The sequence below is a fragment of the Calliopsis andreniformis genome, chromosome 6, assembly GCF_051401765.1.
Source record: "Calliopsis andreniformis isolate RMS-2024a chromosome 6, iyCalAndr_principal, whole genome shotgun sequence".
Taxonomy (NCBI): Eukaryota; Metazoa; Arthropoda; class Insecta; order Hymenoptera; family Andrenidae; genus Calliopsis; species Calliopsis andreniformis.
This window is the reverse complement of record NC_135067.1, coordinates 3,565,967-3,579,481: the sequence shown is the minus strand read 5'-3', so window position 1 is coordinate 3,579,481 and position 13,515 is coordinate 3,565,967. Positions and strand designations below refer to the sequence as shown.

The 13,515-nt window shown below is 34.5% G+C and overlaps 1 protein-coding gene across 1 annotated transcript in view; it reads left to right on the top strand.

Moving 5' to 3' along the window:
- Positions 1-3,281: 3,281 nt before the first annotated feature.
- The window catches only part of LOC143180498 (metabotropic glycine receptor), a 259,155-nt gene continuing 248,921 nt past the window's right edge, over positions 3,282-13,515 (top strand). The window contains exon 1 of the mRNA XM_076380259.1: positions 3,282-4,644. Coding sequence (XP_076236374.1) covers positions 3,282-4,644 — 1,363 coding nt within the window. The remainder of the gene's footprint in view (positions 4,645-13,515) is intronic.

The window sequence follows — 13,515 nt, the reverse complement described above, 5'->3', positions numbered from 1 at the left end:
GTTTCCAAGCGATGTCTAGAGATACTGACCAGACAGGTTTTACGTTCTTTCCTTGATTGCTCAGCCAAGGTGGAACGAGGACGATGAATAATGAATATTCGATGCAGCGCGCGTGGAATATTGAGGCAGGTTAGGTAAACGTCCCGTTTGCGGAAATTGCCACGAACTTCGGATTTTACGCGGCGCATTCTCGCGATGAGTCACAATTCTATTGAAAATTTTCCTGAAGAAGCTTTTCGATCCACATCGATCTCTAGGCCATCGACACTTTGGCTGAAATTGCTTCACTTCGTTCTCGGACATTGTTTAACCTTCTATTTTTCGTTCGTGACTGAATTTCTGTTAATTGGAGCGTGGGTATACTGCAGGACGCCTATTCTCAAAATGCAATTAGCGAGCATGCGTCAGTTCCGAAATTGGAGAGTCGTACGTTCATTTTCTCTCCCAGCCCTTTTATTTTTGAGCAAGGGGATTCGTTGTTACTATGGCTTTCCTTTCTTTTCTCTTTTTTCCATTTTTTCTCTGATTTCTGCCGGTGTCGAATAATTGCTACATCGTGTTTCGGGGCGACTCGAATTTCTCGTATAAAAGTGCGTTGAAATCGTGGAGTACGTTTCTCTCATACAATACTTCGTTTTTGAGGAAATTGGCCTTTTCTCACAGTTATTCTTTTTTAAACGAAGATTGGGTTAGAAAAATGTTATCCACTGTTTTTTTCGATTTTCTCAATAAAGTGTTTTTCTTTAATGTCATAAGAAGAGCGTGAACAATATCTAATTTATGCTTATTAACGTGATTTTTATTCTTGTTTTCGATCATTTTGGGTTTTGAGTTGAGTTTCATTGGGGAATTAAAAATCGCTTCATGTTTAGTGATTAAAAAATGTTCCAGATAGAAATATTTTTCTAGCAGAGTTACTATTTTCATCAGATCTGTGCTTATGGAAATTTCTTTAGTCGATGTTTTCCTGTGGTATGCGACTTCAGAGATTCGTATCCACGAAACTTTAAATTTCTCTTAGAATGAATTATAACTTGCTCGAATTTGAGTTTTGTAATACTTTGAGAAATTCGGAATATGCATTATGAAGTTGTTTTTACTTTCATGTGATTTCCTCATCGAATTTATTATGTTTCACTTCTATTTTATAGAGGCGAAGCTCTTTCCTAATTTCCATGAGACTTGCAAAACAAACATTCTCATTCGATAATATTCTTTTACTGACATATACATATCTATTTATCATGGAACATTATTCTTTAATATTCTTATTTATTAATATGTAGGTATGTATTAGTATACTTATACATATTTCTTCATTTTTGTAATATTAGAAGCCAGTTATTTATAATTTGTTGCGGTAGACTGCTATCGTCAAGATAAGGATAATATAAGAATAATATAAGAACACTATGAACATTATTTTAAAATATCAATCTTATATCGAATTGTTCTTCAGAACAACAAATTATTTTGTTAGAAAATTGCACAGAGAAAATATTGAATTTTATACATGAGGAAAAGTAACAGAATAAAATATAAAATGTTTTACTCATTTGTCATTTGCAACTAGCTAAGGCTCTTGCGCTAGATGCAGCAGTTGTCAATGTGTTAACCCTATTACCAATTCGATGATATCATTATAAAATTAGTACAACCTGTTCAATTTGTTTTCTTTTCTCTTGTTTGACAGTTCATTTCCGAACAAACGATATGCTCAAAACTATAAATATGATAAGCCATTGATAATTTAGAAGAAACAAAGAAAAGCTTATAAGCAAATTACATCAGTGGTTGCGAATGTGTTAATATACAGAGTGAATGCTGCAACTGCATCACCTACATTTTTTTGTAAATTATTTGTTGCATGAGAAAATGTTTCAACCAAAAGTTGATTGGTATCAAGAGAAACATATTAAGGAGAAGAGGAGCATACCCACGACAACAAACAACTTTCGTTTGAAACATTCTCTCATGCAACAAATAGTTTAATGAAAATTCAAATGATACAGTTGCGTAACTCACCCTGTACATACATATATTATTGTTTTACAAATTTTACGTGTATAAAAATATAAGAAATATTATTTTCACTATATGGAGAAGAGTACAATATCTCAAGGTTAAGAAAAGACATAGAATAACTTCTTTATCATTCGAAAGTTCTATTATTGAATATTGAAAATAATACATGACAATTTTTTAAACTAATTTATATTTTTTTGTTTTTTATTATTATTTCTATTATTTTCTAGTTCTAGTACTAATGTTCTTCAAGGAATTTTGTATCATCACCACTATTATATTTCAGAGATAAAAGGTTAAAAATTGATTCGAACACTCAATATTAATGAAATTATTTATGAGTTGTCTGCGAAAGAACAGGTCGAAATTTCCCTATTTTAAGCATCAATTCATCTATTGACGGTTTTCATTCCATTCGTATGATTATAAGGTCTTTGAATCGATTCCTGTAACCCTAACTCAACCTCTCAATCAACAGCTGAGTAATCTGATCCGTGGTCCTCGTTAACGATTAGCGAGCTTGCATTGATACGGGTATCACATTATGCAGAACGATCCGAAGAAAACACGGATCCAGTTGATTCTAACGAAATCAGCTGGGTAGGGCATGCGCCCAGCGATCGTTTCACTGAACGACACGGGGGTTGTGAGTTTCAACCCTCAGTCTAGCGCCGCGTGCGAGCGCGAATCGTCCGAGGCACTCCCCTGCTCGATTCCTCCTCGGAACACGCTCTCGCTCCCGTGGTTTCGCGTCTGTCGCTTGTTAGAAACAATGAACCACGAGACGATGAATGGCTCTTGCACGAAATCTGATGATCCCACCTGAATAGGGGATGCACAGGATATCCACAGAGCTTTTTCATAACAAATTATGCTGTCGATCGAGTAAATGAACGTAGGACTAGTTGCTCGTGTCGAACCGCGATGAACATTTTCAAAGAATCTCGGTGGTTCACATCGAAGGCTTTTGACTGTTGCAAAGTGAATTCCGCGCTGTCAGATCTCGAGAGCCTTGTAACTAAGCATCAGGTGGGATCATCGTCACGAAGGGTCAAAAGATGTGAGGAACACGTGGTGCTTCGGTGCTGCGAGATAAGGTCAAAGTGAAGGTCGAGGAAGAACGGTGGCGTTGAGCACACGTACCGGAAATGCGAAGGTTCTTGTCGAGATCCGGCTCAGACCCGGCTCCGTCATTATGACGTGACTGGATCTAAAGAGCTTGTTGCCGTTCATGGCCCCGCGAAGACAGACCTAAGATGAGTGTTCCATGCTGCTGGTACGTTCTCGTTCTGCTTACGTGCACGCACAGGCTGGCGACGACCAGTTTCGTCGACCAGGAGGAGCAGATCGAGAGGCCGAAGGAGCTGCTGCGTCACCAGCAGACCCATCGACCTTCGTTCATCGACCGTAAGCTGGAGATGCACGAGGGTTCTCCCGAGATTCTAGGGGACCAACAGGAAGAACCGTCAAACGAGAATGATTCAGAAACCTCAAGCCAGTTGACACATAGAAGTAAGCTAGAGACCAGCATCGAGAAGCCAGCCACACAGATTAGACACGGTCGATCTAGGACTCACTTCGCTCGGCAAGCTAAGTTAGACGACCCAGACTTCTTGTACGTGTCCAGCGGAACTGGCACCCGACCTCAGATAACCGTCAACGCGTCCCGAAGCGAAGATGTTTCGAGAATCGATAAGCCCAAAGCCAAGAGTTCAGGTTCTGACGACTCCTCTGTATTGGGTCCCAAGCCCAGCGGCTCTATCGGAGAACGATCCACCGTAGACCTGGACAAGTTGCTCACCAGGCTGTCTGTAGTCCACAAAAAGGAGGACAAATCTAAAAACACTTCTTCGGCGCGACATAAAAACGATTCTTTCAATAAACTTAGGAAAGTAACCGCTAGAAATCGGTCTCGAGTATTTGGGAATAGGACTGCGGGAAATTTAACCGAGATTTATGGACACATCGTCCACGGAGCGCCAATTGGTGACAAGAACGATCTCAGCGATGTGGAGATGAGCATTTTGGAGGACTACGATGTGTACAGCGAGAACGAAGGCGGCAAGAATGGTTCGGAACCCGGAGATTACGAGGATTATGAGAAAGCGAGTACGGACAGGGCCAAGGTAGCTAAGGAACCTGTCCACGTGGACATAGTCACGCGGTTTCTTCGTATCATCGAGAACCAGCACCTCCTAGGGGAAAATTGTACCGCTGGTACCGACCTTAATCTCGGTGAGGGCATCGTCGATCAGTATGCTCAGGAGAGATTCAGGCTAGAGGCCAATCTTGCGGTGAATAGAGCCAATATGCTGACCAGACTGTGGAAGTATGCCCCAGAAGTGATGCTGTCCTCGGAATACCTGCTGCATGCAAGCATTCTGTCGATGGTCGAGTTCGACGAGGATATTTTTGCTGCTGGTAATTGTTATGATAAACTTCAGTATAAGGATCGCTGGCTTTATTGTCCGTTCGCTCACCGGCTGCAAGACCAGGATGGCATCCTCGTGAAGGATTTGGCGATCGAGTATAAGTATCTGAGCAACAGCAGCGAGTGGTTCTACATTGCCAGGAAGAATGCCGAACGAGTGATCGCCAATAACGATCAGTTTAGTCGCGGTAAGCAGTTCCTGTGATTGATCTGCTGCAGTATTGGGGTAATTAGTCTTGGGTCTTTCACTGGAACAGTTTGAGTTCCAGCTTTTTTAAAGGTCTACTTAAATGATTTTCTTGAAAATTCGGGTTCTGAAATGTATGGTGACTTTTAAAGTTTAATGAGTAATACATCAAAGCATACTTCGTTACTAACTAGTACTGATGCAGTGGTGAAAAAATTAGATGTTGTTTGTCCTGTTTGCTACTGTAGGTTCTTTATATTTAGTCCTTACTTTGAATTTTTAATCGATTATGCAATTTTGAAAAATTAGATTCCTCAATGGAGTCATACACCTGAGATTTATTATTTGGACACCAGTGTTGAATTATTAAAAGTTAACTTCAGACTCCAGAAAAATTTTTCAACTTTAATATGTTCACATAATCCCATGACCCATATGTGGATTTGGGTAATTTAGGTGAAAAGTGACGGTTCCCATGAAATTCTTGCTGAATCTGAAAAATACGCAGATCTTGTTTATTATAATATATTCCCTCCATTTTTTCTCATGAAATATTTTTAATAATTTTGCCTAGTTTCTGTCGCCTTTTTGAATGTAGATATGAACACATTACATGAGGTAGAATGGCAAATCCATTATTGTTGTAATGGTGAAAATTGTACGATTTACTCAACATTCTTAGCAGTACTTTTGCATCTGAGATTTATATTTATGATTATCATTATTTATTTATTATATATGAGGATTGTTATTAATATTATTATCTGTAAGTCTACAGGAATGTAGATACAGTAATCGATTCATTCGGGTATTTACGTATATTTATAATATTAATTAAGTCTAAGAACTACTGCGCTCTATTCTTTTTTCATCTACTTTATATCCAGCTATTTAAATTTACGAAAAGTTATAAACTCTTTTAAATTTCTTTGAATTGTTTTGAATTTTCTTAAATTTTAATTATAATACCGAAAGTAAAACATTTTTATTACGTTTCAGTAAATCTATTTTGCAAGTACTTGATTTTCGTGGTATACATATATATGTACATTTAGGTCCAACTGATTCTATCGAGGAATTCTAGCTTTGTTAATTCAGGGTGTTGATACAACGTGAAAAAATCGAGGATATTTTCTTTCCTTCAGTTTGTAAGAGACCCTTACTCTGAAGTTTCTTCTTTAATGGTCTTTCAACAAGTTGACGCAACAATGGCATTGAGAATAATTAATTTATTCTGCTGTGTTCTTAGGCCCGCCGATCTGTAGTAAAAGAGTATTTTTTTCAAGCGCTAATATAACAATAAAACACTTTAATTAACTCTTTTTCCTGAAACAATGCGTTTCTATCTATATAGGTGGATTTATACCTTGCAATTAATCAGTGGTTAGTACTCGTGAATTTTCAGTGAATCCCTCTCTCCCAATTATGTTTGCAGACAAGCTGAATTTATCTAAAAGAGGGATCGAAACGACACCCTAAAGTTAGCGTTAATTTCACGTTTTCAACATCTGTCGCGAGTCGTCCATGAAAGATATACCAGAAAGTTCTGCTGAAAGCACTAATTTATTCAACTAACTTATGAGCCGACTGGACAAAGCCATTATTCAAACGTGGATATTTTAATTGATCCTCGAGAGACGCTTTCAATTATACATTCGCTGTGCCTATATTGTATTCTGTAGACTTCAGAGAAAATAGTTGAAAGTTGAATATCAAATAGTAAACTATTTGAATTATTAATTTGAAAATGCTTGGAAAATTGTCATTTTTATTATAAAACGTGTGAATTCCGTTCATTAAGAATACTTTTGAAAACTTCGAATATCTAGAAAAATCATGGAAAGTTCTTTGTCATTTAATATCTAACTAAGAATTCTCGTTTCGTTGAACTTATTTCTCGTTTCCCGGATATTATCGCTTGTGGAGAGGCTAAAAAGTACTTCATTAAGATCAAGACGGAGCAGTACAAGCGTTCCCAGGCTCTCGAGTGCTCCGACGAATTACGGTGGACGCGTAGAAAATTCGTAGGGCCCTCTTGAATTTTAAATTTAACCTTAAATCGCGCCAATTCCACCGTGTATGTATTTAAATTACGCATTCCACAGCATACATCTCCGTCACACGGTATATGTATGCACAACGCCGGACGCTGTAATTTCTTGTCCCAACAAAAATACTCGGATATACCGCTGTTCGTTTGCTCAGTGAAATTTTACCTTTTTCTCAAAAATATATCTGACATGAAAGATGGTCGAGTGGCGGTGTTAAAAATATAACTCCGGGAAATGTAACCGCGAGCAGGCGTTGGAAACAGACGACTTATTTATTGCTGGGAAATGTGGCGAAACTGTCGATACTCGTTCCTCTTTTCTCCACTCTTGGCGCTCGAAAATGGAACGCGTCATAATTTCCAATATTCTGCTCTCGGAGAGCTCGCTTCTGTCTTTCGCAAAATTTTCCACGGCGGAAGTTGTAACTTCGCCCCCGAAAATGTTTCATTGCCTTTTGAAATTCGATTTTGGAAAATTATAGAATGGCTTTCTGTCGTTCTCGAAGCCGTAAAGAACGAGATTAAAATTTTTGAAATAAAGGGGATGTAGAATTGAAGAGTTCTCGACGAAAAATTTTTAATAATGTCGATGGAGCGTTCAGTGATATTCTTTTTTCCTTTTAATTTTCCACCTTAATTAAATGTCACGCTAGCGCCCCACCGGAAATGAACTCTAACTTGGAAAAAAGAAATAAAGCTTCGTGTTCACGTGCGAACTCAAAGTTGTAGTTTTTCCTCCCCGTCGTAGGGAACATCATTCCTAATCCTCTGTTTCGTGTTCCTCGTGAAATAACACAGTAACTATTTTTATAGATATAGATGTCCTCGCGATAGAAACAACGGGGAATTCAATACAAAGTTTCATCAAAGGCATATAACATTTAGTAGAAGTGAAAATAGAATAAGTTGATCTATTTAGTTCATTATAAAATAGTTTAAGTAAGTACTATAATTCCTATTTTCCATCGTTTCTTAACAGTTCGTTTGTTTCATGCTGTAGAGGTTAATTACTCAAAAAATCATTATTATAAGTCTGAATTCTTAAGATATTAAGATTGCAACCGATCGCTGACCACATTTTTATTATATTTATATTTCATTGATTGGGTGAGAGGAAAAGCAGGACGTAACTATAAAAGTCGGGATTTTGGCAAAAATTTACATATCAAAAACTTGGAAAATATTATTTAATTCATAAATTTATGAGCTTTTAAAATTACATTTTTATGCGTATATGAATCATTTTTGGTGATATACATTTTTTTGAGATATTTTATCAAACTCTTTTTTATTAAAATTATCTACAAAGTGTCAATATGTTCAGTTTTAAAATATTTATATTTTATCATATATTATTTTTTTAAGAATCTTATTACAATATTTTAAACAATTAAATAGTTCTAATATTCGACATTACAGCAGATTTAATTCTTTAAGCACATTAATTAAATATTCCTATTGAATCCTAATACATTCATAAATATTCTAAACTTATCTCTCGTCAGTGTGATGTAGATTTGTCACGATTCAATTAATTTCGTTTCAAGATTTACTTTAATGCTAATTCTCTGCTGGATGCTAAATAAAACTGTTACAAATATAGTACGTTTTCCTGAATATGATTGATTACAGACCCAATACCTACATTTCCAGCGAATGTCAAAATTTATTTTAGGAAGTATTACGTACATATGATATGATGTTACATATTAGGCAATATTAAATGCTTTTAACTTTATTTAATCGTCATAATGTTTTCGGTGACAGATAGAGTATTATGTCTAATTATAAATACCTAGTGTCATCTTCGATTTGACATTTAATAATTTTAGAAACGAATGTAGAGCAGTAGATAGGAATAAAATCTTATACTCTAATTAGAGTAGCTTCGTGTCATGTATTGATATAACTGAGGTCGCTGAACGATGGCTGAATGTATATGACGTATGTATACTAGGTCATATTTTCGAATTTCCTTTGAGAAATTGCACTGTAGGAGTATAAAAGGAAGTTTTATCATACAATTATATAAATAGAGTACATACTATACTGTAAACTTTTCATCAATTATTAAACTTAACTTTTAAAAGTTTTCTAAAAAGATATTCCAATCTAAAGAAATTATTTAAAATTTTACTTCTTCGATCATTACTATTCCCATCCAAGAAATCTTACACTAATTTCACAGTAAAGTCGAATTTTGAACGTAACGCGAAGTTTATTTGTTTGATTTTAATTATGTCATTGATTAAATTTTTAGTACGGTTTATTTACTGTTAGTAACGCGTTTACTGCCGCGTGCATCATCTGTGAAGCACAGTGCATTTGATGCATGCTACTCTAGAGGACTGGACAGTAAACCTGTTAACCTTTAATTAATTAGTATGGCGAGTGTGATAACATTCATATTAACTTGACCTTTCATATCAACATGACCTTTCATATTTAGTATGAAAATGTTTATGAATAACTTACAGGTATTAATAAATTGAAAAGTTGTGAATTTTGTGTACCCTCGGTATATAATATTGGTCATTTTCCAGTCGGTAGCCATTAGTCATTGATTTCTGTGTTGTAATACTTACACCATACGTCTTGAGAGAAAAGGAATAAGCAATCTGAGATTTATGGTACGCTAACTTTTGCCCGCAGTTTCGCTTGCGTGGATGTCGTGGAATAATTGAAACTCTGTTTAATGTTTTTAAAACAGCGTAGATATAGTAAAAGCCTGTTTAAGACCTTCATTAATGTGGAGTTTTATTCAAGCACTTAACTTTCGGACTTATATGAGAGCTCATTTAAATCAATTTATAGTACTTCAGAACATACTATATTTTTTGGTTTATTGTCCTGTGATACGAAAATATTATATTGATTCCTAGAATTTCCAGTATGTATTTCAAAAGTTACTCAACTCAAAGAACGTGATTTTCAAAATACCATTATGAATGAGTTTGGTAAATATGCCACTATTCATTATAAACATTTTATTAATTAAATATTGTAATTATAAAGTTCATTCAAGAAAATCTTCAAATTATTTAAATAATGACAAGAAAATTATCGATTGCAAATAACAAGTAATTATTCTTTAGACGAATTATTCAAGCAAGATAATTTTCAGTAGGTAAAACTACTATTTATGTCAATATTACTTATGTAGTAAATAATTTTCTTTTAACCTTATAAACAGTTTTTTGCTTCTTAAAAAAAATGTCTACAATTCGCACAGCGAAGTCAGTAAAATAAATACTGAGAAAGTTCAGATACATTTGAGGCATATTTTAGGCATTTTAATAAATAAATTTAAATAGTAAATTTATATAAGTAGTATTTAAATAGCATTTACTACTACTAATATCAATAACAATATTATTTAAATAGTTTTTACTGTTACTTAGAGTTACGTTTCTATTTACCCCATTTTACAATACTTGAAAATATTTTAATTGAAATATTCGATTAGTAGTATGTCCGAAAATTTGAATATTTTAGCTATATGCCCTGAAAATTGTCATATTGAACTTGACAGTCTACATATGAATAAACACTTACTATCAAGTGAGTACTTAAGGATCTCTATCCGTGAATGAAGCAATGCGCTATCGATTTATATCTGTCTTATCTTAACGAGGTACATAGCGAACAAGATAATATATACTTATAAAGCTACTACAGATAATGACCAATTTATAGTAAATATTGTAACATCGGAGTCTTGAACTCATGCTTTCAGCTTATCACCTTATTATACATACGATATAAGTGTCGTTGGCCGATAAGGACAGCACACTTCTCTAGAACAACTTCTGCCAGCGGCTTCTGCAACTTAATTTCGAACCTAGGAGATTCTCACCTATTACGGATATTGGAAACGTCGGTTTTCCCGTCGGGAGTAAAGACTCGACCCAGATTTTATAGGAAGACCGGTCTTTAGATTACTTCCGCTTCCCGTATGGAGTTCTTCATTGTCCTTTGGAATTGAATGATCGAGCGAAAGAAGGATGAGTGTGGGAGGAAAAAAAATACACTGAATCGCCTCGCTGGTCTGTGACGACTTTCAAGGATTCATTTCCGCTTTGAACGTACATTAGAAGATACTTATTCGTCGCAAACGATAGTTTTGACGTGTTTATGGAGAAAAATTTGTAATAATTGACAGGGTGATACAGTCGTAGTATTTATTCCATACGAATGACAAATGCGATGTTACGTAAGGGTCATTCCACGCGAAATCGGGCACGTTTCGGAGCAAGTTCTTGTAATTTGCTCAAATTTGAATATGTTGTAGTCTCTAACGACATTTAAATGTACCCCAAAGGATTTTTCAAAATTTTGAAAATTGTCGATTTTACAGCTGTTTGAAGTTAAGTGCTACCTTTTCTTTAAAAAATTATAGCTATTGAACTAGTAAGCGGATGGAGATGAGCTTTACGGTGCTTATAGAGAAAACATTGAAGTTTGTAAAAAAAATTATTTCATTTAAAAAAATTGTTTTTTAATCATCTTTTTTGCAATTATTTTAAACAAATGCAGGTTTTTAAGATGATGCGCGATTTTAAAAATCTGAAAGAAGGAGAATATAGTTTGATCCTTTCCCTTGATGGACAAACTTTCAAAAAGATGGACATTTTAAAATTGGCCTTATTTGTCATTTTTTGCAAGTAAAACAGGAAATTTTTCATTTTATAGTCAAAAATATTAATGAAATGAACATGTTACTGCATTTAGTAACAGAGTATAAAATTAAGAAATAAAACTAGTGAAGAGGAAGTGATGTAGAATTACCAATTAAAGTTGGTACATTAATAATTAAATTTAACAGCAGCTTTAGCGAACATTTCCTCTTATGTAATTTAGAAATAAAAATGCTATTATTATTATAGTCTTCTGGAAGATTTAATTCACTTTGGAAATTAAAAAAGTAAAGGAATTCTCGTTAAATAATTGAACTTAAGTTATTCGAAAGAAGTATGTTTATTTTTTAAATTATGTTTAAATGAAATAGCTTACAGTTGGTATCGGTATCAAATGTGCGCAGATATGTATCATTTTAATACTAAATTTAAAATAGAAAAACTGATTTATTGAACGATAATTATATGTGTGAAATCAGTATCTATAATGAAGATGCAGTGATTAACCACATATCGATTCATTTTATTTTCAATACTCAAGTTTCATTATATTAAATACAAGATTTTAGAACATTACAAAACAAACTTCCTTTTCCCGTTGTATTTCAATTTTCCTTATTGCACAGTATTCTTTTTTATTATTTTTTCTAAATTTTAAAATCGTGTTTTGGATATTAATTTTGCATTTAAATGTTAAATTTCGGTTGTTATGAAATAAGTTGTTATAAATGTGTGAAATTAGCATTAGAAGTACAATTGAAATTTTTTAAAAACGTTCGTTGATTGTAAAATTCACCTGTTGCCTTACATTATGTATTATTTTTATATTTTACTTCTTCCTTTCTTTTGTACCCTATATTATTATTTTCATGTTTAACTTCTGTATTAAGATTCTGCAATCAACTTCTCACAGATACGGCCTTAATATGACAAATATGACCTTAAACGACAACGAAGTGTGTTAGATATTTTTGAAAAATTCTGAAATAATATAAGAAAATTGAACTTCAGAATTAATATTTGATTGCTCTTTATTGTCATCTTTTCTCAAATCAGTGTCTTAAATACCCTGAAAGAATCTTGAAACAGCCTTAAAATAATTTGAAAGACAATCTTTTCCCTATCACCATGCTCACATTCTCGAATTTTGTAGGTATTCGAAAAATACTTTTCCAGCCTTGAAAATGGTGAAAGTTTTCAAAAACCATTTGTAACAAGTTCCATCTCTGGAAATAACTTTGGGAACTATCGAAAAATACCGAATTTTGATTCGAGTACGAACGACCGCCTTTTCGTTTGATCACGTTTCGATTCGTTTTATTCCCCATTCAGTGGACAGGAAGAGACGATCGAGTCGACAACGTGTAAAACATCCAACTAATAGTGACGCGTCAGCGATATACATGCAATTAGAGCCACCACTGGGAGGTGCAATTAAACGTTTAACCGTTAATTCGCGATGATGCCAGACGATGTAATGACTGGTGTCACAAGCGGGATTGTAACAAGTTTCACGCCCTGATTTAACAGCCATCAAACAAGTGCCGCGAATCCTGTCCCTCCGCCGATGCTGAAATTAACGTGTTATTTCGAATCCCGCTCTCCTAGTGCACGCGACCCTCAAGTGAAATTGCTACCGTTAGTCCTTTGTCGATCAAATTTCAACGGTTAAGGTTCTTCAGCGAGAAATGAGAAACTGTGAAATGCACCTTCACGCTCAGATACGGCTGCAGTGTCTTGATGAAGATAACAGAGACGGAGTGTAATCATTTTCATCGTCTGGAATTACAAAATTGTTTCTCCCTATATGAACTATATATTAAGAGAGGAATTATATTAAGAAAGGTATTGTCGGTTGGACAAAGAAACAAAGAACCGTGATAGTAATCATGAAAGGTGTCTAACTTAAAAATATATAAAAGTCAAATCTATTACTTATTTGACGTTGCGTCAATTTCCATTACAAAATCAATGTTAGATTCAATTTTGTTAGAGTTTTTACTAAGACCATTTTTATAATTATCCACAAAATCATTTCTGTTCTTTTTTTTTATAATAAAAAAATCGATTTCTGGTGATTCGTAACCTATTCAGCAGTCATTGTTGAACTCGTTTAATGATACATATCTTCTGGATTCTAATCATGCTGAAATATGATATTAATTTTTCTGCAGTACATATTTCT